Source organism: Salvelinus sp. IW2-2015, unplaced genomic scaffold (genome assembly GCF_002910315.2).
Source record: "Salvelinus sp. IW2-2015 unplaced genomic scaffold, ASM291031v2 Un_scaffold19, whole genome shotgun sequence".
NCBI classification, from domain to species: Eukaryota; Metazoa; Chordata; class Actinopteri; order Salmoniformes; family Salmonidae; genus Salvelinus; species Salvelinus sp. IW2-2015.
The window spans coordinates 620,269-645,787 of NW_019942505.1; the positions used below are offsets into that span (position 1 = coordinate 620,269).

Sequence of the window (25,519 nt, forward strand, 5' to 3'; positions counted from 1 at the left end):
CTCAACAATAGTGTAAAATCTTCATAAATGTGTTCAATTATAAATATACYGATGTCTTGCCACAGTTTCCTTACATGAATACAATGCCAAATGCAACACGGTTTCTGGATGGTCATTACAAAAGGTACAATTTTAGTTTTTCTTAAACTTCTTCATACAGTGGTTGGCAGGATAATATTTATTAATAATTTTAAAGGAAACTTCCTTAATTTAGTTAACAATGTGTGTGGCAACATCCAAACTTTTTCCCGACAGATATCAATAAAACCGTTCCAATAAGGCATGACATACAACATCCTGCTGAAACAAGGTTCAAATCGCTCTGTTGTTGAATGGACCAAAYGAGAAACAAATCTTTCCTACAGATGAGTCAAACAGGATTAATGATAGGTAGGTTCTGAGGGTCAGGTATTGACACGTTCCTGAATAATAAAGCAWCACCTGAGCAAGGCAGTTAACCCACTGTTCCCCGGGCGCCGATGACGTRGATGTTGATTAAGGCAGCCCGCCTCATCTCTCTGATTCAGAGGGGTTGGGTTAAATGCGGAAGACACATTTCAGTGGAATTTAKTCAGTTGTATAACTGACTAGGTATCCCCCTTTCCCTAATACATGTGTTCCCCATCTTCCGTTGGTATATCCCAGACGACCAAACTAATCGTTAATGAACGACAGGAATCGATGTAATTAACATGCATTAACTTCTTATTTACATTGACGGCCTACACCGGCCAAACACGGACGACGCTGGGCCAATTGTACGCCGCCCTATGGGACTCCCAATCACGGCCGGTTGTGATACAGACCGTTATATTTATTGGCACAAMATCTACAAAGCTTTTGTAGTGTGAGATGAGCAATAGCCAATGAGAGCTCGCCAAAGAATCCAGTGAGATGACTTTATTTCGCATCACCCATAACGTGTAGACTCTAGAGAAGGAGCGATGACTACTGTTAGTATACGTTTGCCTTTAATCAAAGCCACATTGTCAAATAGCTACATCTCTGAAGTTCACAAGCAATGTTATTCAATTCTAAATGTTGGCTAGATATTTCAACTCTGGCAAGCGTGAATGTCTGACTGAAAATATKTGAGGCTGCTTTGAGCCACAGCTCCTTCTAGCTACATTAAATCACATTGTTTTCTCGAGACAGCGTGGTATCGACAATCCTCAACACCAAGTGAAGAATCTTGCAGGTGTGATATCAGAGCCCAAAATAAATATCGACTCATTGGAGATCCACCAAAATATTTGGTTATTTAAGTAGGGCAATTTGTTTAATTCCCTCTTACGCATGCTGAGATACAGTATTCTACATTTTAATATTTATGGAGAAATCTAAAGCTCAGACACAAACAGCAGATATTACATTTTCATAATATATTTTAATTTTGTTTCATCCCAAACTGGGAAATCAACTGATACAGGGTGTCAACATGATGAAACTTTTAAAACTTRATCAGTGCATTATTTATTTTTGGAGCATCTCTGTAAACATAATTTAACACAAATTCTCCTGATTGTCAAATACAATGGGCATAAGATCCAAACTGTGGCACAAGTATGTTGGTTTCRTTTTAAAACAAAAGAGTGAATTCAAGAGAGACAAAGGCATACAACATTAAAACATAGCTATAACTACATTATTATAACTAGTGTATAACTAGTGTATTCGCTAACCCCGTTCCCAGCAGAAACCACTCGAGATTAGTGTATTTGCAAGCAACACATATTGCATCCCAAGCCTGTTATTTTACTTTGTTCTTCTGCTGGATCCTCTTCAGACGTTCATGGAAAGAAGGAGGAACTGAAAAGACAAAAGTCATTTCATAATCAAAAGCAAATCATGTCTTGGAGGGCACATCACACCGGATGGACTTTACAGTGGAAACATATACACATATTATACAAAATGTAATGTTCATATTATACACATTTTTATTATACCTGCAGTATGTTCATGTTGACCTGGCCTGTCTTGCTTTTGTCCAATGCTTGGAACACCCCTGGGGGAGGACAGATATATTTTTTGTCAACAATATAATGTTGGACATACCCAATATAACATTGGGTATGTCCAACAACTCCAAAGCATTAAACATCTCTGAGTGTTTACTTGTTCCATGAAAATACGAGTTATTTGAGCAGCTACATCCCATAAGGTGGTACAATCCCTTGGTACTCACTGAACATATTTTCCAGGCGGACGATGCAGGTGAGGTAGTCATCAAAGTCGATGTCGTAGTTCTCATCAGCGAACCTCAAGCCAAGCAGCTGGAGGAGCTTGGTGTTCAGATGCATGCCTTGGATGGTGGAGACAGAATGTTAYTAGTTAGGCTCTAATTCACACCTGAAGCCACACCTTTTCCTTTGTCTTTCTGGCCCCCTGAAATGTCTTCTTGAGAGCGTGGGAGTACTCACAGAGAAAGAGACCTTCAAGATCAAAGACAGGATTCAACACTAGCATTCTACCATTGAGATATGACCTTCTATGCAGGCATTTTGTTCTAACCCTTTGTACCCCGCGGTTGTCTCTCACCTGCTGCTTTGAGAGCTATGCGGAGCTCATAGGAGGACATCTTCCCTGACCGGTCCGTGTCGTAAGAAATGAAGAGCATCTGCAACCAACACCATAGACATCGTTATCACCTCCAATCCACACACATGTTCAATATTAAATTGCCGTCATAGGCTATTGTATAACAATGTATATGATATTGTAACAGACAGCAACATGTAGTCATGCTGTACTTACGATCCATTTCTTCATCTTTTCCCAGAAGACCTTGAACTCCTGAAACTCAAGCTGCCCTGAATTGTCAACCTGGATTGATCTGTCAAGGCAAGTAACCTACATGACTAAAAATATGTGGACATGCTCGTCAAACATCTTATTCCAAAATCATGGGCATTAATATTGAGTTGGTCCCCACTTTGCTGCTATAAACAGCCTCCACTCTTCTGGGAAGGCTTTCCACTAGATGTTGGAACATTGCTGCGGGGACTTGCTTACATTCAGCTACAAGAGCATTAGTGAGGACGGGCACTGATGTTGGGCGATAAGGCCTGGCTCACAGTCGGCGTTCCARTTCTTCCCAAAGGTGTTCGATGGGGTTGAGGTCARGGTTCTGTGCAAGTCAGTCAAGTTCTTCCACACCGATCTCGACAAAACATTTCTGTATGGACCTCGCTTTGTGCACAGGGGCATTGTCATGCTGAAACAGGAAAGGTCCTTCCCCAAACTGTTGCCACAAAGTTGGAAACACAAAATTGTCTAAAATGTAATTGTAGACTGTAGTGTTAAGATTTCCCCTTCACTGGAACTAAGAGGCCTAGCCCAAACCATGAAAAAACAGCCCCAGACCATTGTTCCTCTTCCACCAAACTTTACAGTTGGCACTATGCATTCCGTCAGGTAGCGTTCTCCTGGCATCCACCAAACCCAGATTCATCCATCAGACTTGCCAGATAGTGAAGCATGATTCATCATTCTAAAAAACGCCTTTCCACTGCTCCAGGGTCCAATGGCGGCGAGCTTTACATCACTCCAGCCGATGCTTGGCATTGTGCATGGTGATCTTTGGCTTGTGTGCGGCTGCTCGACCATGGAAATTAATTTAATGAAACTCCCGATGAACAGTTATTGTGCTGACGTTGCTTCCAGAGGCAGTTTGGAACTCGGTAGTGAGTGTTGCAACCGAGGACAGACAATTTTTACACGCTCAGCACTCAGCAATCCCGTCCTGTGAGCTTGTGTGGCCTACCACTTCCCGGCTGAGCCGTTGTTGCTCCTAGACGTTTCCACTTCACAATAACAGCACTTACAGTTGACCAAGGCAGCTCTAGCAGGGCAGAAATTTGATGAACTGACTTGCTGGAAAGCTGGCATCCTATGACAGTGAAAGTCACGGAGCTCTTCAGTAAGGCCATTCTACTTCCAATGTTTGTCTATGGAGATTGCATGACGGTGTGCTTGATTTTATACACCTGTCAGCAACTGTGTGGCTGAAATTGCCAAAATCCCCTAAATTGAAGGAGTGTCTACTTATTTTTGTATATATGTGTAAATTGTAAAAGCATGAATCCAATATTGATCACAGTAATGCATTTTCCAAAGCCTCATTATAGGCGTTTAGGACAGGTGAAGGATACATCCATCAGGTTGATGATGCTGTGGCAGGTGTTGAGACTCAGACCGTTAAACTTGATCTCTCTCCCTGAAGGAAAAGAGAGGAAAATCATAACAAATCCCTAAAATAATCATGATAATATTATAAAATATGTAATCCATGAAAGTATAACCTCACAGACCCAGAGTGTGCAAGTTTATTTTTTGTTTTAAAGAGTCAAGAGTCAACCTATGTGCGTGTGGATGTGTATTCAAATGACATTCGCTGAATTGCTCTTTATGTGAACGTCGGAGTTGTAATAACACACAATGGATGTGACTTTTAAGAGGAGGGCTGCTTACTCCTGCTAAGTACTCCATTCAACACCTGCTGAAGCTCCTTGGCAGAGATGGCCTGGTCCTAGGGAGAAGACGCAATAGACAAAATATTACATTCTGGTTATGACCAATAGGGGGTGCACACGTTTCAAAGATTATTCGCCACAGGACACAACAGGTGTAAAACAGTGAAATTACAGTGAAATTCTTAAGTTGAGAGCTCTTTCAGGTCAGTGCCAGTACCTTATTCAATGCAGGGGTACTGGAGTGGTTGAGGTGGGTTTAGACATAAAAAGTGACTGGTAGTAGGATATACATGTAAACAGGGCTGAAAGGTGACTGGTAGCAGGAATATATAAATACATTGTGGTAATTAATATACAGTACTAATGGTAATATATACATGTATAGAGGAGTAACAGTGACCAGTAGCAGAAATAGCTAGATACTAATGGAAATCAATAATCAATTAATCACAGCGTAAATGGTAGTAATAAATCAAATCATTAATCATTTTAGCAGCAGCGTAGGTGTGAGGGGGTGTGTGGGTGTAAGTGTGTGGCGTCAATAATGAGTGTGTGAGTAAGGCTGTATGCGAGTGTGTGCGTGTGTGAGTAAGAGTGACAGTGAAGGTGTGTGTGTCAGAGTGGGTAGAGTGTGTGGATCGTCTGTGGGAGTGGGATATTATAAGAGGGAGAGCAGTAGTTGTTAKCCATTTAACAGTCTTATGAYCAGGGGGTACGACATTACTGTTTTCCTTCKACATRCTCATARTATCTGAATCAGGGACATTGCCAGTTTAGCAGAAACRGCTCTCCTCATTTCTTAKMATATTTKTAYTTTCTTACCGAACCAGCAATCTTTTCAAACATTCTCCTCAGTCCCTTCTCCTCATCCGTCTCCTCCTCTGGTAGACTGGGCATTGGGGGCTGAGAGATACATCACAATACATCATCAACAGGAAATAAAGAGCATTGCAGTTTTGTGGTATTCAATAGCAGAGTACTTACATCGGGCAAATCAGCATCTACTGTGTTTCCCATCTCCCTGTTGATGACAACATCCTGTGATGAGCTTTCTATCACATACATTAACTTGTCCAGCAAATCTTACATTGAATGACAATTTAGGCTACATGCAATATTAAAAGTCAAACAAATCTTAGTGTGGATTGGCTACAGCCATCAAGGGCTTTCATTCAACCTATCTGCTTGAAACTAATACTGATTCACAGACAATATGTAAATATCATACATGGTTCCGGCTGCCTTCTCAGAGAAGATGCGTATGATGAAGTCGGCCTCGTCGTGGGGCTGGAAGGTGGTGGGCACCASCAGGTAGTTCCCTGGTGGCAAGGTGAAGCGCTCGGAGATCTCCCTCACGTTGATGTAGGTCTTACTGCGAGCCTTGGACCCATTGTACCGGAAGAAGTCTTTCCCCAGGTGGTCCTCATCTGCAGGGGCCTGAGGGAGAAGAGAGAGGGAGGGACAAGTTTTTAGAGACCCTTCAAATTCTAATGAGGAACTKTGTGATGAACCACAATAACAGTAACTATAGGTAGCATGTACTAGGAAATTGAAAGCCAATGTATTCCTATTGTTTGTGCATATGGTCTCTTTGCCTGTTGTCTCTCTAACCTCGTAAAKAGCAAAACCGATGGTTTGCAGGTCCAGTCCCTCTTTCCTCAGCGCACGGCGGTTCTTCTGCATCAGAGCGATGACCACGCTGCACTTATCATTATTATCRTCAGCATGCAGCAAGGACAGCTTGAACTGAGGGTTGGTCCAAAATGTATCTGGGGGAAAACAGGTTAAAATGGTTGTATTGGGCTGGAACAAAAGCCTACATRCACTATCTGACATTCCAGAATCAGGGTTGGTCACTTCTGGCACAGTGGATTCATCATAAAGATACAATTGGCATTCCTTTTATCTGGGTCATCAAACTTGTATGAACCAAGCTGACTGTCACATTACAAAGCTCAGATAGAAATGTACTGTGTAGAACATATATGTTCATCTCTCATGTAGAATAGGGAATCAAGTCAAGTCTATTTATTACATTTCTGTCTGCAACCTTGTCCTCTCACCTATGAAGTTCCTGCAGCCGCCTGCGGTGGAGCCACGGATCCAGTTGCCCTCGAACATGTTCACCTCCCACTTCCGCTTGGTGTCGTCCGTCAGAGAGTCCGGCGTCAGGTTGCAGATCTCTATCTTGTCGTAGTTGGCCTTGAAGTCCTCAAACTCCATCCTGAAACAAGCAACCAGTTTGATTCAGAAAAATCTTCACTTTATACACTTGTCCGGTAACTGTTCAGGGCCACTGGAAAAACTATTGCTGTTGAACATGCGGGAAACTTTGATGCAGTGCCAGATGTAAAACTATTACAATCGCTGTTGTTACTAACCAGAATTCACCATCATCCATGGAGTTCTGAAGAATGCGTTTCTTCTCAGAACTGTCGATCACATTCCACTCCCTGGACCTGTAAGAGAGAAAACAGATGACAGAATAACCACTCTCCCATAATGCATAGTGTACGCTGGTTTTTATTCCTACTCATCTCAGCAACACCTGATGGAAATTAACTGGACTCACTCATCACTCCAGGCACCGTTCCATTCCACCTGTCCCCAAGGGTTCCTGATCCGGATCAGCTTGACCTTTTTCCCTCTGCAGTTAACCTCCTCAAGGCCTGTGATGGAGTAGGCGTGTCCCTTCACCAGTCCTGAAGCTGTCTGGGCCTCTGACTCAGCAGAGCTGGTGATCTGGAGAGAGGAAAAAACAAACTGTATCAGCCACCAAAGACCAGGACTATGTSWYTMWRRSYYSRRSYYWKAKWSACAAAGTGTCTCATAGTAGTAGGAGTGCAGATCTAGGATCAGGKYCATCCTGTCTATATTATYTTATTCATTGTAATCTAAAAGACAAARACTGATCCKATATCTGACCAGCACTCCTATTCTGAGACGCTTTGGAAATACGGGACCTGGTGTCTAAGTACCCCATGTATAATGGTCTTCCATTGAAACTGGTTTGGGGGCCCTTACGTCGATAGAGCAGCCCATCATTGAGCCTCTGTCGTAGGCCTTCTTCATGATGTTGAAGAGGTCGGTTGGAGCACTTTTGGTCTCGTACGTCTCCCCCACGCCGCCGGTGAAGTCCTCCATGGCCTCCAGGGTAGAGCCTCCCTTCAGGGACTCATAGCTCCCGTTCAACCTGACAGGACAAGGAATGGGATGGAATGGGTAAACTAGGGATATAATGGGCATCAAATAGCAGGCATCTGAAAATTAACCCAAGCTTTGCGGAGTGTCTGCATGCATTTGGTGAAAAATTGGTTACAGTCATCCAATACTCATTCATGTTTTTGGTGAACTACACACTATCAAGCAAACGTGATAAGAACCGACAATAGYTGTASAAAACACCTATTTTAGTTTGCATAAATGTTATAYSTGTACTTTTMAAAGTTTACAAGTTACACATACTTGGCATAGGCCTTCTCCAGCARTGCGCTCCAAAACTCGTTGTTGGAGGCAGAGTGGAGCAGCACCAGGCGGTTCCTCACAGCAGGCAGTCGGTCATCCACCACTACGTCCAGCCATCTGTTGTGCTGCCAGAACTGGAGGAGATACTTAAGCAATAAGGCCCGAGGCGGTGTGGTATAAGGCCAATATACCACGGCTAAGGGCTGTTCTTACACACGATGCAACACAGAGTGCCTGGATACAGTCCTTCGCCGTGGTATATTGGCCATATACCACAAACCTTGAGGTGCCTTATTGCTATTATAAACTGGTTACCAACGTAGTTAGAGCAGTAAAAATAAATATTTTGTCATATCCATGTTATATGGTCTGATAWACCACGGCTGTCAGCCAAATCAGAATACAGGGCTCGAACCACCCAGTTTATAATTACGGATGACTTCCTTTAACTAAAGAATTGTGTAATCACTGATGTCAATACAGTAAGTACTATGTGCAGTGGGAAGAAAAAGTATGTGAACCCTTTAGAATTACCTGGATTTCTGCAGAAATTGGTCATAACATTTTATCTGATCTTCATCCAAGTCACAACAATAGACAAACAGTCTGCTTAAACTAATAACACGCAAACAMTTAATTGTTCATGTCTATTGAACACACCGTGTAAACATTCACAGTGCAGGTTGGAAAAAGTATGTGAACCCTTGGATTTAATAACAGGTTGACCCTCCTTTGGCAGCAATAACCTCAACGAAACGTTTTCTGTAGCTGCGGATCAGACCTGCACAACGGTCAGGAGGAATTTTGGACCATTCCTCTTTACAAAACTGTGTCAGTTACACACTATTCTTGGGATGTCTAGTGTGAACCGCTCTTGAGGTCATGCCACAGCATCTCAATGGGGTTGAGGTCAGGACTGACTGGGCCACTCCAGAAGGAGTATTTTCTTCTGTTCAAGCCATTCTGTTGTTGATTTACTTCTGTCTTTTGGGTTGTCCTGTTGCATGACCTAACTTCTGTTGAGCTTTAATTAGCAGACAGATAGCCTTACATTCTCCTGCAAAATGTCTTGATAAAAAAATGTCATTTTTCTGTTGATGATAGCAAGCTGTCCAGGCCCTGATGCAGCCCCAAACCATGATGCTCCCTCCACCATAGTTTACAGTTGGGATGAGGTTTTGATGTTGGTGTGCTGTGCCTTTTTTTCTCCGCACATAGTGTTATGTATTCCTTCCAAACAACACARCTTTAGTTTMATCTGTCCACAGAATATTTTGCCAGAAGCGCTGTRGAACATCCAGGTGCTCTTTTGCGAACTTCAGACGTGCAGCAATGTTTTTTTTTTGGACAGCAGTGGCTTCTTCCATGGTGTCCTCCCATGAACACCATTCTTGTTTAGTGTTTTACGCATTGTAGACTCGTCAACACAGATGTTAGCATCTTCCAGAAATTTCTGTAAGTCTTTAGCTGACACTCTAGGATTCTTCTTAACCTCATTGAGCATTCACTGTGCTCTTGCTGTCATCTTTGCAGGACGGCCACTCCTAGGGAGAGTAGCAACTGTGATGAAATTTCTCCATTTATAGACAATTTGTCTTACTGTGGACTGACTTTTAGAGATACTTTTGTAACCCTTTCCAGCTTCATGCAAGGCAACAATTCTTAATCGTAGGTCTTCTGAGATCTCTTTTGTTCGTGGCATGGTTCACATCCGGAAACGCTTCTTGTGAATAGCAAACTCAAATTTTGAGAGTGTTTTTTATTGGGCAGCTCTAATCAAAATCTCCAATCTCGCCTCMTTGATTCAACTCCAGGTTAGTTGACGCCTGACTCCAATKAGCTTTTGGAGAAGTCATTASCCTAGGGGTTCACATACTTTTTCGAACCTACACTGTAAATGTTTAAATGATGATATTCAATATAAACAAGAAAAATACAATCATATGTGTGTTATTAGTTTAAGCAGACTATGTTTGTCCATTTGTTTTGACTTAGATGAAGATCAGATCAAATTGTATAATGCAGAAATCCAGGTAATTCCAAAGGGTTCACATACTTTTTCTTGCCACTGTAACAATTAACATTTAAGACTCAAACATTCTGTGAATAATGTAATATTGTCATATAGATAAAATGCAATATTCTGTCAATAAATGTGATGGGCAGTTGATAGCTTTGTAGTGGGCGAGTCTACCTGAAAGTGGAAGATGCCAGCGTAGCTGCGGTCAAAGCCCTGGTCGTTCGGCACCACTCTGGCCAGGGTCTCCTTATGGAGGGTCAGAGAGGCAATGGCTGCCAGGAGCCAGCAGTCCCCTGGGTGACACAGACAGTGACAGACAGAGAGAGAGAGATTTAATGAGTCAGGACCTACACACTGAAAGCCATGGACATAACCCCCCATTTTAGCTGTCGTATGTAATGCTATAGAGACTAGTCTTAAATTCAAGGCCCGGGGGCCACATCAGGCCCGCAATCTGCTTTCTTGTGGTCCCCAGACAAATAACTMATTGTTATTTCTAGTGTTTGGATATGGATGTATGATATACGATTCGTATCATATAAGAAGCACTATGTATACAAACCTAGTGCTCCTTGACATATGTCTGTCCTGTCAGCCCCACCGACTATGAATTCGGGATTCTCGCAAAGTTCCTGTAAAAGAATAGGAGCAGGTGTAAGACGCTTAGTGAGAGTGGAGAAACAGGTTTAAAACGGAGATGGGGTTAGGAGTGACTCTGCCGCCTCGGGAAGGTGTGTTCACATTCCTGGCATCTTAATCAGTCAAAGTCCCCAGTCACTGGAACGCAGGAACACAGAGAGGCGGTACAGGTATTCATTCACAAGGGTCACCCGAGAGAAAAATGTGTAAGGATCATAAATAGGATCTTAGTTGGATCTTTCCMATTTCAGTCTCTAATGTTACATGGAGAGATGGTCTTCTTTGAGATTTGAGTTATGCTAGTTTTAATGGTTGATCACAGATCTTATTAGTTACACATTGCTGTATCAGCCTTGGCAAGGCACTCACTCTCAATGGCAGTGTGTGGTCAGCGGTATGTATTGAAATGCACAGTGTGAATGTTGTTGTGGATATACAATGAGTGAAAACTGGCTAGCGTAAACTCTTAAGATTAGCTAACCTCTCTGAGCACAACCTGTCAACCACCACTCCCAGCAAAGTCAACAGAGAGAAAACATTCAATGCATGCTTCAAGGCTACATTCCAGAAGACTGTGCCCTACACGTGAGACAGGCATGTACAGTATCTCCAGCTTCATTTGTGTACATGGAACTTTAAAATGTCCTAAGTTTCAAGAGATGAACACTTCAGAAAGGGAATTAGATATTAGCCAGATAAAAGTATTGGCTAAWACATTCTTTTCTTGCAGTACTGGTTTTAAAGGGATGGTTGGATAAAAGCTCGTCATCAACAGAGAGAACTGGCCAGGTCTTGAGGTTTGATATAATGTGAATAAGGTAAATATAAGGATTATGGTCTTCTATACTTTAACATTGTATAGTGTCTTGCCATCAGATCAAATTAGCACAATCTACCTACGACAGAGACCCCATCCAGGCCATTCCTTCTCAATGATCAACTACAAATATTCTAATTACACTGTAATTACCACTAAYTACTGTATTTGTCACATTAGCGCCCTCGTAGTAGAACATTTGTACTATAGCTTACATACCCCAGGCCTCTTCCATTCAAAGTTGATGGGCACGCTCTGGCTGTAGTAGAGGGATGAGTCGCAGGCAGGGAAGTCTGGGTCCTCAAACAGTCTCTTCTTCTGTAGACACTCCTGCCTCAGCTGCTCAAATGTCTTCCCATCCCCTTGGGTGCTGATCGACTTGGCGGGCATCTTGAGGGCTCAGACCAAAGGGGAAATTAGGGAGAGATGGAGAAGGACGGTGTGTGTGTGTGTGTGTGTGGGAGAGATGTCCCTTGTTTGTGAGCAGTGACAGAAACTGGGAGAGAGAGAGGGGCGTTGGTGTTTTGCCAGTCTGGTTTCTTTGATGTGTATGTGGTTTGGATGGAGTGACAAGCTTGTCAAGCAGGTGGGTAGATAGGTACACRCCCTCCAGACATAAACTGGTTTGTCCACTCCCATGGCAACACACCTGACCTCGCCCACTTTCCCTGCCCAACTGGCTGTTACTGCTCGCTCTCTGATATGAGAGTTCACTATAGAATGTGTTCTAGAATGTCAGGTTTTAGGTAGTGACAGATTTGAAGTCACTGCTAACATGTTATGTATATTTGAAGTGGAACAGCACAAGATCAAGTTTTAGATCTTAAAGATCAGGATCAATTTGTGGAGAAATGGTTGATCCTATGACCTTATTAAAAGGCCATTTAAAAAGAAACGATCGTTTACAAATAAAAGACTGATATGAACAGAAAGTGTATGTCAACTGACAAGAGTGTCCATTTGTTTTATCTTTACCATTATAGATATGAAGCAATATAAACACTCCAAGTCCAAATCTTTCTCTTAACTTTCTCAATTCATTTTCACCCACAAAGAAAAACATGCAACAGGGTGCCATCTCTCTTGAAAAAGAAAAACCAGGTACAGCCAGTCAGAGATTACAAAAATATATTTACACTTCTCAGCATATTACAAATAATGCCACTAACAGAATGGTAAGAAACAAAAGTACAGCTGTCATCCTTTCCCTGTGACTACTCTCATATTGATCACAATTCAGCATTTCATAGCATACCAACATTCTCAATTAGCGGTGATGATGTTTAACAACTGTACGAGGACAAATTCTGGGGAGATGCTGATTTTAAACAACTCAAGTAATCGAATAGCCAGAGACCCATTTTTAAGATCAATGTGAATTTTGTGCGTGACCGAATAAAACAGGTGYTGACCATCAAGGCACTAGACCCAAAATGCAAGCCTCATCCGTAACCATGCCAAGCTAACATTCTACTTTGATGTAAATTTATTGGAAACATTTCGTGAGTTTGAAAAGTTGAGGTCTCACTAGTAGGACCCATCAGGTAGTTCTCAGTGAAAATGTCATAAATCAAAAGTCCTTTCCTATGAATCTACCCTCTTCCATGACACTTCTCATTTTGGCATTGTGGATATAAGCATAAAAATAAAACCCAAGTCATTTTTTGCAGTATGTTCAGATTAACAGCTCTAATTCTACTCAGAGATCTTGTCAAAAACAACCTTGAGTGGACAATTTTAGCAAGTGACCKTTTGACCTGAAATTAAGCCTCTCTGATTGGCTTAGGGAAAAAAATATGTATGCATGTCTCCATGGTGACCATGTTGGAGATGGACACAACAGTCTTTTAAACAAAACTAAACAGACAGGCCAAACAAAACAAAATGGCTACTGTCCATGTTTCTCCTGCGCTGTTCCCGTCACCAGGAGCAAGTTACAGGCCATGAACTGGACGTTGAGCACGTTGCTGGTGTTGCCTGTGTAGAGCCCCACCAGCTCGCTGGACGAGCCATCCGCGTGGGTCGTCCCGTGGGAGTTTCGGATGTCCCACACCCTGACTGAGTTGTCCATGGAAGAGGAGGCCACCAGGCTGCTGTCGGGGCTGAACGACAGGCTGGTGACACTGTCCGTGTGGCCCCTCAGGTCCTTGACCAGAGCCCCTGAGGCCAAGTCCCACAGCTTCACCCGTTGGTCCTCGCCCGCCGACGCCAGGTACTTCCCATTGGGCGCAAAGGCTATGGACAACACAGGGCCGCGGTGGCCTGTGAACAGGCGCACTGACGCCCCCTGCTGGGTACTCCAGAGGCGGACGGTTTTATCCGTTGAGCCTGTGGCCAGGTAGTTTGAGTTGGGGTGGAACTTGACRCAGTCCACGTCCGCTARGTGGCCGGCGTAGAGCCTCAGGGGGTAGGTCCTGGAGAAGGTCCAGAGGCGGGCGGTGCGGTCGTGGGAGCCGCTGGCAAAGTAGAGGCTGCAGGGGCTGACGTCCACRTCCCAGACGGGGTAGGCGTGGCCCTGGTAGAGGGCCGTGTTGGTGAAGCTGCCCAGGTCCCAGTAGCGAATGGACGTGTCCTCCGAGCAGGATAGCAGGCCCGAGCTATCTGTCAGGAAGGCTGTGCGGAACACCGGACCGCTGTGGCCACGCAGGGTCTTGATCTCGCTGCCCGAGCCGTCCTCTTCATCTGCCTGAATACAGGGGGAAAAGAGCGCATTGACATTTTCAGAGGAAACACCATTGTACTGCCTAGATATGTAAGTTTCCCATACTTGGCGGCTGAGATACTAACAACGGCCATGCCATTTATCTAACAACTGACTATTTCTGTAAAAATCGTAACCAAAGAAAATCCTCTCACCTCCTCTTCCAGCACGTCGCATGCTAGGCGGATGTGTGACACGTCGGTCCGGTGTGGCCTGGCCTTCAGTTTCCTGGCCCTAAGACTCCATAGCTTGACGGCCGAGTTGTCGAACCCGGCGGCCAGCAGCTTGCTGTCGGCCGACACCTCTGCCGCGTTCAGCAGCTGCTCCGTGTGCTGGAAGGCGTAGAAGCACACGGTTGTGAGTGACGGCGGCCCCTCACGCACCTTCTTAATGCAGTCCTGCAGKGCCTCCAGGGCGGCCTCGCTCTGCGGGATCCCTGTGRGGACCTCCACCCCCGCCRCCTCTCCTCGCTCAGGGCCATCCGCGCCCGACCACGAGGAGGTAGAGTTGGGGGCTGTGGTGGCGGCCCCGGGAGCTCCCGCACCCGTCGTCCCGTACAGCTGGTAGTCAGTGCGTGGTGAGGAGGTGACCTCTACCTGGACGTGGGTGCTGAGGGCCCTGCAGAGGGTACTGTTGTCTTCGCTCTGCAGGTAGCGTAACAAGTAACTGTAGGCCGGCTCTGTCAGGTTCACCACATACTTGTGGTCGAGGAAGGCCAGGAGCTTGGGGTTGGCGGTGACATCCTGCTGGGTGAGGACATGGCGAAGCTGCTCCACGGTGGAGCGCTGCTCGGCGTCCCCCAGGAAGAGGCTGTGGAAGCGGCTGTAGAAGCCATCCACCGCCCCCTTCAGGCTGCAGCGCACCATGTCCAAGTGGAGGTAAACGAAGAGCGGGTACAGGATGCAGCTCACCTCCTGGCCCCATGGCAACACCGCTTCTGGACCAGAGAAAATAAACAAAGAGTAAGGCCACGATCCTATGCCAACAATAACTAGCATAGCAGTTACAATACATTGCTTCATACTAAGTGGTAAGCTAGTATGGACACTGGAACATAGCCCAATGTTGCATAGCAGCGTACATATCATCAGTCTCTATTCTCTATGCAATTGTTAAGTACCTGAGAGAAAATTGCGAAGTCTGGAAAATTGGGTCTCGTACTGTTGAGGGTCAGCTTGGCAAGGGGCAGCAGAGACAATGTTTGCACACCCCGACTCTGTCTGCACTGCTCAAAGAAAGAGACAATAAGATTAGGTATATGTCCATGAGTAATCACCTGGTACTACTCATCCTAAACTAAAAGATAATGCTTGAGCTTCTCAATAAGTGAGATTTGCTGAATCATGTCTGYAAAAATAGTTGGCATCATTCCCCCATTACACCTGTGATACTAGTTTCACTTGATTTGGTCATAGATCTTTGCAGAAGATACCGGCCAGGTGCCACTTCAAAGCCTCACCTGTGAGGTTGGCAGCCATCTCCTCTGCGGACTGGGACAGTTTAGCCCCCTTCAGGGAACTTTCCGTGTCCACATACTGCCTCCGCTTCAGGTACTGAGCTACAGTGTACTGGATCTGCTCCGTGCGTACCCGCTTCATAACCTGGGGAGATATTAAACAGTATAACACCATGGGCAAAAGCAAATGCTTTACCTGCATTAAGACGTTGTTTAGCTGCTGTAACTTACTGCATTGCATTTCCATGAATGAGTTAACTCCTTACAAACACTGCTAGAAATTAGATGGCTATACWAATAACTTGCTGGAATTACATAGACCCATGAGTAACTCACTTCAGTGCTGTTGAAGAGAAAAATGTGCTATATGGCTAGCTAACACTTTCCAACACAACAACCATTCAATAGAACTGCTAGCCAGTGTTAGCAAGGGTCACCATGCAAACTTGGGAGAATCATGAATGACATGTCCGTACAAGTGAGCAACAAATGMACTGGTAAAATGATGCATCAAATAGCTTAAGCAAAGAGTATTGCAGTCCTGTCATTAGCAAGCTAGCCAGCAGCTAACGTTAGTTAAGCTAGCTAGTCGATAGAAGGGCCACACGGCCCTTTCGGGAACTTTAAGCGGGTTTAGCGAAAAACATCTCAACAACAACTTGGCCACTCACTGCATATCGTGCTGATATTCTTCGTTGTCAGTTACAGCTATTAAGGAGATTATATTTATGCACCGTGATTGTTTTTTATCACAAATATCTCGTTGCCTAACGTAGCAACCCCATCATGTATGTCAACCCCTTCCATCAAATAGCAGCTCGCTCTCATCTTGCAGTCATCGATCGATTGACTCATCTTGCCTGAATGTGATGGCAAGAAATCTATTTTGTGTTCTGTTTACTGACACCCAAAACACTACAACTAGCTACTTGCAAAAGCCAATCAATCCACAATCAGTAATAGTGTAATGCTGATTTTAATTGAAGGGATTATTCATAAATGACAATGTTATTCATAAAAATGTGTGTCCAAACAAATTCAATGGCACGATCTAGTGGGCCAGCTATGTACTGCGAATTTGATTTTGTATTTCATGACGTATATTTCATGCGCCTGAAGTTTCATATTGTGCGCGCAAAATAAGAAGAGCTGTCTGAAGTTGAATTAATATTGAGCATTTTGGGGCATAGCTACGATGTTTAGCCCTCGTCCCACCCCCTGTTCAGGCCGAAGGCAGTCCTCAAGGGTCACCGGTAGAAAGAGTCTCGCCGGTACACCTACAGGGCTTCTCTTTTCCCCACGTAGGACGTCGTTAGCAGCGAGGTGAGTGTCCATGCTCCATCATGCCATTGTCAACAGTGTCTTTTCAGGCACAGTCAATCGTRGAGTGTTGTTTTTAAACAACTGCTGGCCCTCTCATTTCCAGATCAACTCCTACGCGTGTGCAGAGCTACTCAACTTCAGAAGCACTCCACTTCGATGTCCAGACGTTTGGCTCTTCTCTACCTGTCAAAGTCATGGAGGCTTTGACTATGGCTGATGGTGGGTCATTGACTCTTTCCTGTCATTATCTCTCTGCGAGTTATACATGCTGTAGAATGCATTGTACAGGTCATCCCAATCAATGCTCTCGGGTTCTGTGGGTTCTGTGTTTTGTGTCGCTCAGCCGATGACCAGATCTCTGTGAAGGTGGATGAGAGTGGCTGGGCCTGGATGGTGTGTGGAGAGAGACTGATCATCTGGAAGATCTGCCAGACTGCTGTTGCAAAGGTACAGTTCAGTARGTCACACCGTAGAAAAACGTTTTGAAACGGAACACAAAATGAGCCCTCCTTATTGGGCAAGTTCAGGTAGAACCCTACCACTTTGTGTCACTCCGTTTCAACACTGGATACACAACCCTGGTTGATAATGATGAGATATGCAACGCATTGATACAGTGTGTCCTATAATTAAAAAAACATGCAGTGCCAATGCGTGAACCTTTTCTGTTGTGTTTCGTAGTTGTCAGTATGTAAGGGCCTCCAGCTGCCCACTAGTGAGTTTGTCTACTATGCTGATCTCATCTCGATATCATCTCCCAGYCCTCTGGAGACTGCCACTGTTCAGGTAATCAATGACTATATCACTAATCAGGAAACTAAACTGTTCAACCTCCGAATGTGTGACGAGTTCCCACCTGTCTGCCTAATGACTTAACTGTTAGCTGTTGAGCAGCTAGCCTGAGTGTCAGTCTCTTTCTGCTTTAGCCTACTTGTTGTTGTCTTGACAAGGCATTCCTGACTGAATAAGCTGGCACCCAGGCTAATAATTAGGTACAAATGAACTTAAATTCCAATCAACTTACTATCAGTCATGGTTGTTTACTGTTGTGGGACTTTGTCTTGAATGCTCAGTCTATCTCTGTCATGGCGGTGGCTCCGGAGGGAACAGCCCGGTTCTGGCCTAGTTTGGCCCACGAGGGGAATTACGCTGAGACTGTGATCGACATGGGCGAAAACCTCTGCAACTTTGTTGTGGCTGTTAGGGTAAGTTGGTATGTTGTGGGTGCATTGTTCTTCAAATCTAATTTTATTTGTCACATACACATGGTTAGTAGATGTTAATGCGAGTGTAGTGAAATGCTTGTGCTTCTAGTTCCAACAGTGCAGTAATATCTAACAAGTAATCTAACAATTCCCCAACAACAATCTAATACACACAAATCTAAAGGGGTGAATGAGAATATGTACATATAAGTATATGGATGAGCGATGGCCGAGCGGCATAGGCAAGGTGCAATAGATGGTATAAAATACAGTATATACATGTGATATGAGTAATGTAAGATATGTAAACATTATAAAAGTGGCATTATTTAGAGTGGTATTGTATAAAGTGACTAGTGATCCATTTATTAAAATGGCCAGTGATTGGGTCTCAATGTAGGCAGCAGCCTCTCTGAGTTAGTGATTGCTGTTTAGCAGTCTGATGGCCTTGAGATGGAAGCTGTTTTTCAGTCTCTCGGCCCCAGCTTTGATGCACCTGTACTGACCTCGCCTTTTGGATGATAACGGTGTGAACAGGCAGTGGCTCGGGTGGTTGATGTCCTTGATGATCTTTTTGGCCTTCCTGTGACATCGGGTGCTGAAGGTGTCATGGAGGGCAGGTAGTTTCCCCCAGTGATGCATTGTGCAGACCGCACCACCCTCCTCTTGTCCAGATGGGATAGGGCAGTGTAATGGCGATTGCGTCGTCTATGGACCTGTTGGGGCGGTATGCAAACTGAAGTGGGTCTAGGGTGGCCGGTAAGGTGGAGGTGATGTGATCCTTGACTAGCCTCTCAAAGCACTTCATGATGACAGAAGTGAGTGCTACGGGGCGGTAGTCATTTAGTTCAGTTATCTTTGCCTTCTTGGGTACAGGAACAATGGTAGCCATCTTGAAGCATGTGGGTACAACAGACTGGGATAGGGAGCGATTGACTATGTCTGTAAACACACCAGCCAGCTGGTCTGCGCATGCTCTGAGGATGTGGCTAGGGATGCCGTCTGGGCCAGCAGCCTTGCGAGGGTTAACATGTTTAAATGTTTTACTCACGTCAGCCACGGAGAAGGAGAGAGGGGGGGGGGGGCAGTCCTTGTTAGCAGGCCGCAACAGTGGCACTTTGTTATCCTCCAAGCGGGCAAAGAAGGTGTTTAGTTTGTCTGGAAGCGTGACGTCGGTGGCTGGTTTTCTTTTTGTCGTCCGTGATTTCCTGTAGACCCTGCCACATACGTCTCGTGTCCATTGCGACTCCACCATGTCCCTGTACTGGCATTTTGCTTGTTTTATTGCCTTGCGGAGGGAATAACTACACTGTTTATATTCAGTCATATTCCMAGACCTCTTTCCATGGTTAAATGCAGTGGATCGCGCTTTCAGTTTTGCGCGAATGCCGCCATCTATCCACTGTATCTGGTTAGGGCATGTTTTAATAGCCACAATGGGTACAACATCTCCAATGCACTTGAATACAGCGCTGCTCCACAATCACAGATAAAGGATGTATAGAGCAGGTTCTCATTATTAGTGGATTGAGAATTACCAACAAATTCTGTGTAAAATGCACACAGATACATGTTGAGCATATTTACCTGATTAAACATTATGTGCCTTTGATTTCATCCCCTTTCCTCTCCTCCCTCATCCCACCATCCCTCTCTTCCCTCAGGGGGGTAGTTTYATCGTGTCATCCTATAAGGGCCAGTTGATGCGTCTCGGGGCGGACCCCTCCGGAAAACCGCTGCAGAGGGCGCTACAGCAGKRCCAGGGGGTGCTTTCCGGCATCGGACGCCGCGTCTCCAGCCTCTTTGGCATGCTCGCCCCGCTTACCAACAACAATGCACGTTTCTTCTAGTGGAGTCCTATGAATCCCCAAAATATAGTCATTAATAGGTAATATGATAACAGCTCACATACCCTCTTCTCCCTCTATAGCTTCACAGTGTTCTGTGGGTGGGAGAGATGGGCTGCCTATATACTCTGACCTCCTGTGGGCTCAGTAAATGGGAGGTGGATGAGGTCACAGAGCACCAGGTCCTCAGCTGGGACTCCAGCCGCGCTCTGACGGAGAGTGTCGTCGACGCCATCTGGGTAAGCAGAACCACACTTTACATGAATGTTGTGTTGCGTTACTTTGTCAGGTTGCATTAAATCATGGTGCTTTACTTTGAGGTGAACTGTCCCCTTGGTTGTACAGGTATCTGCCAAAATAAAGGAAACACTTGAGTAAATGAGGGACACAAAGCACGTGCTTCCTGAGTTAATTAATAAATGAACATATCATCATGCTTAGCCATTATGGCTACCATGGCTAGAAGAGATATCAGTTACTTTGAAAGAGGGGTATCAAAGGAGTATAGGGGGTTTAAAGTGTGTGTGTGTCTGTCACCAGATCTCAAACCAATTGAACACTTATGTAAGATCCTGGAGCGACGCCTGAGACACCACCACCACCATCAACAAAACACTAAATTATGCAATTTATTGTGGAAAAAATTGTATTGCATCCCTCCAATAGACTTCCAGACACTCGTAGAATCTATGCCAAGGTGCATCGATGCTTTTCAGGCGGCTCGTGGTGGCCCAACACCCAATTAAGACACTTACGTTGGTGTTTCCTTCATTTTGGTAGTAACCAGTAGATTGGATGATTGTCCTGAAGGCGTGACCTGTTTTTTTTTTTTCTCTCGTCATCAATCAGGGGTCAGAGAGCAACTTTGAGGAAATCAAGGAGGGAGTGAACGTTACCTACATGGACATGCAGCTGAGCCAGTAAGTCGAGCTCTCATCTAGGTTYCTGGATGTGTATTTRTCTCACTACATGATTTGATGTAATAGTCAGCTGGTGACTGCGACYTTTTATGATTCTACAYACTTCTGACTATAATTTTGTGTTCCAGGGATGGCCTGGTAGTGTTGGCAGCAGCCTGGCACCCCTCAGACTCCCCCTGCCTGGCCTACTTCTGCCTGGTCACCCTGCTGGACAACGGCAACAACATCTCTGAGGAGCTCTCTGTGGAGGTCACCAAGTACAACCCCCCCTTCCAGGTCAGTCTTCACTCAACCCTGGTCACTGTTGGGCTTCAACTGAAATGGTCTATTATGGTTCATGAAATTATTTGAATTTTTTTATGGGTTTGAAAGTGGCAATAGGTTCCCTAAGTAGACTTGCTATGAATACGCTCAAGGCTTCATGGCTTTCTACATTTTCATGCATTTCGATAAAATAGAATGCTATTTTTCAGACATGAAAATATCAACCTTATTGGTCTTCCTTCAGTTTAAATGTCGATGTTTATGTGTCTAATGGTTGATATGTTGTGTTATTCCCCTCAGAGTGAGGATGCCCTCCAGGCCATGAGGCTGGTGTTACCACGGGCCTCCAGCCCTGCTGCCTTCCTGTACAACRMGGAGCTGGTGTTTGCCTGCTCCACCGGTACTGGCAGAGGAGGTCTACCTGAGGAGAAGATCCCCTTCAACACACCTGGTAAGAGACATGGATAATGGACTCAAGGTTAGAGGACATTGGGTGCCTTTCAATAGTTTAAAATTGGCCCCTTTCCTCATCTCCTTTTCTTAATGAAAAAAACATTTGACAAGATGAGGAAKCCTTTAGAGACTGTTGACATGCACCCAATGTTTTAAACTGAATGGTATTGATGAGTGAATGGTGTAGATGGCTACAACAACAGCTCTCAGTAATTCATAGTTATCATAATAATGTCAACAACCTTTTGTCTTTTTAGATCATTATCCATTTTCATGAATGGTCAATTTGACTTGACTCGCCTCCCATGTTTCCATTCTCACCGTCCTCCTTCATCTCTCCAGGTGACCGTCTGCGTGGTGGGGGCTGCTGTGCCAACCTGCCAGTGTTCTTCTCCCAGAACAGTGGTCTGGTGGCCGTGGTGGCCAGGGAGAGTGCCTCCATGCTGCCTGAGACTATGGAGGACTCCCTCTGCTTCTCCTTGGCTGGGGCCGGCCCTGAGGTAGGTAGTAGAGTCAGATTAAATAAAGCAGGGCTAGGTTTCTGATATGGAACTGGGTCACCAATTGGGTCATTTGACTTGTATGAATAATGAGATGACATTAAATTGGTGGACTAGCAATGTTTTTATTTTTTCATTTTCATTATTTTTACATAATTGGTGAGTTCACATTGTTTTATGACATAYATTATTTATGAATTCACACTTTTTGGTTTCAAGGCAACTGCWATGGAGACTCCGACTAGGATGGATTCTGTAGCGCAAGAGGACAAAACCAAACTCCTAAAAGCAGCGTTCCTGCAGTTCTGCCGGTAAGTCTGCAGAAAGATTGTGTGACGTTGGCCCCAATTGCTGAAGTTTGAGTTTTATTGACAGTGACACCGACCTCCTTCGTAAAATAAGGGAATTTGTTTGTTTCTCCCYTGAAAAAAATGTCCCTGTGTTGAGAAGGGTGTGGATTTAGGTCTGTGTAATTACTTGCTCTCTGTGATTGCATCTGCCCAGTTGTTGGTAAGCTCGAGCAGCTGTTACTGCCAAATGAGGRCGCAKAGCTCTGTGAGTTTTTTTACAGAAAGAGGGAGTGAGTGACTGTGTGAGAGAGTACATGTAGACATTGAGTGAATGGGGTGTGTACACTTTAAATGAGTACCACTAACTAATTATGTGAAATGATTTGATGTGTTTTCAGGAATGACCGGGTTAAATGATCTAAGCAATAAACATTGTTACTATTGAGTTTACCTTACAATGTTGTGAGTGGAACGTAACTGTTGTGTTTGTCAGGAATGACCTGGTGGGGGCCCAGACCATGACAGACGAGCTGTTCCCCCTGGAGGAGGACGGAGACGGGGAGGTGGGCGGGGAGCTGGATCTGGTGGTGACCCGGATCAACCTGGACCTGGTGGACGACTACCCAGCCTCAGACCCCCGCTGGGCCGAGTCTGTCCCTGACGGTGGGAGGGAGGGAGGGAGGGAGGGAGGGAAAAATAACAGAAAAAAGAGGGAGAGAAATGTAGACAGGCGAAGACATGGAAACCTGTAGTTATTTTCTATCAAAATGATTGAATATATTGTTCCACATAGAAGTGACCTTGTTTCTGTGTTGTCGTGTCCAGAGAGTGCTGGCTTCCCCCTGACCTCCCTCATCATCCTCCACCAGCTAGAGGACAAGATGAAGGCCCACGGATGCTTCATGGACTTCCTGCTACAGGTGGGTCACCTGCATAGAAATATATTTCAGTCCCGAATAATCCGGAATAATTCTAATCATATGGGTCACCGTGGGATCGGACTTCACTACAGGGCTCCTCCACAGATTTCTGAATAAAGATCGATATGTCGTGACTGAGTTCAACAACCTTACCTCGTTACTCCACACCCCGATTTCCAAACGAGCTTCAATGCCATACAACACTCCTTCCGTGGCCTCCAACTGCTCTTAAACGCTAGTAAAACTAAATGAATGCTCGTCAACCGATCGCTGCCTGCACCCGGCTGCCTGCACACGGCTTCCAGCACCCGCCCGCCTGACTAGCATCACTACTCTGGACGGTTCTGACTTAGAATATGTGGACAACTACAAATACCTAGGCATCTGGCTAGACTGTAAACTCTCCTTCCAGACTCATATTAAGCATCTCCAATCCAAAATTAAATCTAGAATCGGTTTCCTATTTTGCAACAAAGCCTCCTTCACTCACGCTGCCAAACATACCCTCGTAAAACTGACTATCCTACTGGTCCTCGACTTCGGCGATGTCATTTACAAAATAACCTCCAACACTTTACTCAGCAAACTGGATGCAGTCTATCACAGTGCCATCCGTTTTGTCACCAAAGCCCCATATACCACCCACCACTGCGACCTGTATGCTCTCGTTGGCTGGCCCTCGCTACATATTCGTTGCCAATCCCACTGGCTTCAGGTCATCTGTAAGTCTTTGCTAGGTAAAGCTCTGCCTTATCTCAGCTCACTGGTCACCATAACAACACCCACCCGTAGCACGCGCTCCAGTAGGTATATCTCACTGGTCATCCCCAAAGCCAACACTTCCTTTGGCCGCCTTTCCTTCCAGTTCTCTGCTGCCAATGACTGGAACGAATTGCAAAAATAAGTCTCCAAATTCAGCGATATCTCCCTCACTAACTTTAAGCATCAGCTATCTGAGCAGCTAACCGATCGCTGCACCTGTACACAGCCCATCTGTAAATAGCCCATCCAACTACCTACCTCATCCCCATATTGTTTTTATTTACTTGTCTGCTCTTTTGCACACCAGTATTTCTACTTGCACATCATCTGCACATCTATCACTCCAGTGTTAATTTGCTAAATTGTAGTTAGTTCGTTACTATGGCCTATTTATTGCCTTACCTCCTTACTCTGTTTGCACACACTGTACATAGATTTTTCTACTGTGTTATTGACTGTACGTTTGTTTATGTGTAACTCTGTTGTTGTTTTTGTCGCACTGCTTTGCTTTATCTTGGCCAGGTTGCAGTTGTAAATAAAAACTTGTTCTCAACTGGCCAACCTGGTTAAATAAAGGTAAAAAAAATACAATGTCTTGCTCTCTCCCCCACTCCACCTCCCYTCCCCCACAGGTGGGTCTCCTGGACCGGCTGGGCCAGACCGCGGTGCGCTCGTCTCCCATGGCGACGCGCCTGTTGCTGTGTGAACACGCCGAGAGTCACCAGACCCCAACTCTGCTGGGGATATTAATCTCTGTCATTGTCACCAGACCCCAACTCTGCTGGGGATATTATTCTGTCATTGTCACCAGACCCCAACTCTGCTGGGGATATTATTCTGTCATTGTCACCAGACCCCAACTCTGCTGGGGATATTTATTCTGTCATTGTCACCAGACCCCAATCTGCTGGGGATATTATTCTGTCATTGTCACCAGACCCCAACTCTGCTGGGATATTATCTCTGTCATGTCACCTCTCTGAAGAAGACGTCTGCGGCCGTGAGGCTGGTGGACACGGTTGCGTTGCTCTTCCTCAAGGCAATGAGGATGGCCGATTGACCAGCTCGCCGTGCTTGGCGTGGTGGTTCTTCAGCGTCATGGCCCTGTAGCTTCTCGGCGTGTTCACACAGCAACAGGCGCGTCGCCATGGGAGACGAGCGCACCGCGGTCTGGCCCAGCCGGTCCAGGAGACCCACCTGTGGGGGGGGAGGTGGAGTGGGGGAGAGAGCAAGTAGAAGAGAGTAAGATATAGGGGTGGGGAGTAATGAGGCAAGGTTGTTGAACTCAGTCATGACATATCAATCTTTATTCATAGATCTGTGAGGAGTCCTGGAATGAAGTCCGATCCCACGGTGACACAGAGGATTAGAATTATTCGGATTAAACGGGATTGAAATGTATTTCTATGCAGGTGGCCCACAGGATTAGAATTATTCAGGATTATTCGGGACTGAAATATAT

The 25,519-nt window shown here is 45.1% G+C and overlaps 3 protein-coding genes across 4 annotated transcripts in view; 1 reads left to right on the forward strand and 2 right to left on the reverse strand.

Annotated features, from left to right (window-relative positions):
- Positions 1-1,367: 1,367 nt before the first annotated feature.
- On the reverse strand, positions 1,368-11,932 carry LOC112068009 (calpain-9). The gene is made up of 19 exons (XM_024134992.2): positions 11,636-11,932; positions 10,523-10,592; positions 10,135-10,253; positions 7,941-8,074; positions 7,500-7,668; positions 7,048-7,217; positions 6,857-6,934; positions 6,539-6,699; positions 6,087-6,244; positions 5,704-5,912; positions 5,460-5,496; positions 5,298-5,378; positions 4,474-4,531; positions 4,155-4,219; positions 2,758-2,826; positions 2,542-2,620; positions 2,189-2,305; positions 1,950-2,008; positions 1,368-1,809 (listed from the first exon to the last, which is right to left on the reverse strand). The coding sequence occupies exons 1-19, from the start codon at positions 11,804-11,806 to the stop codon at positions 1,783-1,785; spliced, it is 2,031 nt and encodes a 676-aa protein (XP_023990760.1). The 5' UTR covers positions 11,807-11,932; the 3' UTR covers positions 1,368-1,782.
- Positions 11,933-12,527: 595 nt separating this feature from the next.
- On the reverse strand, positions 12,528-16,597 carry LOC112068010 (TAF5-like RNA polymerase II p300/CBP-associated factor-associated factor 65 kDa subunit 5L). 2 transcript variants are annotated; one of them, XM_024134994.2, is made up of 5 exons: positions 16,245-16,597; positions 15,577-15,718; positions 15,238-15,342; positions 14,273-15,051; positions 12,528-14,102 (listed from the first exon to the last, which is right to left on the reverse strand). In XM_024134994.2, the coding sequence occupies exons 2-5, from the start codon at positions 15,713-15,715 to the stop codon at positions 13,305-13,307; spliced, it is 1,821 nt and encodes a 606-aa protein (XP_023990762.1). In that variant the 5' UTR covers positions 15,716-15,718; positions 16,245-16,597; the 3' UTR covers positions 12,528-13,304. The 2 variants fall into 2 exon arrangements, with proteins under 2 accessions (XP_023990762.1, XP_023990761.1); XM_024134993.2 differs by having other exon boundaries at positions 14,273-15,054; positions 16,245-16,593.
- A 77-nt stretch (positions 16,598-16,674) lies between these two features.
- The window catches only part of LOC112068008 (nuclear pore complex protein Nup133), a 20,885-nt gene continuing 12,040 nt past the window's right edge, over positions 16,675-25,519 (forward strand). The window contains exons 1-16 of the mRNA XM_070437974.1: positions 16,675-16,896; positions 17,000-17,115; positions 17,240-17,343; positions 17,578-17,682; positions 17,970-18,101; positions 19,766-19,936; positions 20,032-20,187; positions 20,798-20,868; positions 20,997-21,144; positions 21,433-21,583; positions 21,928-22,085; positions 22,305-22,396; positions 22,869-23,038; positions 23,201-23,295; positions 24,690-24,818; positions 25,043-25,096. Coding sequence (XP_070294075.1) covers positions 16,769-16,896; positions 17,000-17,115; positions 17,240-17,343; positions 17,578-17,682; positions 17,970-18,101; positions 19,766-19,936; positions 20,032-20,187; positions 20,798-20,868; positions 20,997-21,144; positions 21,433-21,583; positions 21,928-22,085; positions 22,305-22,396; positions 22,869-23,038; positions 23,201-23,295; positions 24,690-24,818; positions 25,043-25,096 — 1,980 coding nt within the window. The 5' untranslated portion in view covers positions 16,675-16,768. The remainder of the gene's footprint in view (positions 16,897-16,999; positions 17,116-17,239; positions 17,344-17,577; positions 17,683-17,969; positions 18,102-19,765; positions 19,937-20,031; positions 20,188-20,797; positions 20,869-20,996; positions 21,145-21,432; positions 21,584-21,927; positions 22,086-22,304; positions 22,397-22,868; positions 23,039-23,200; positions 23,296-24,689; positions 24,819-25,042; positions 25,097-25,519) is intronic.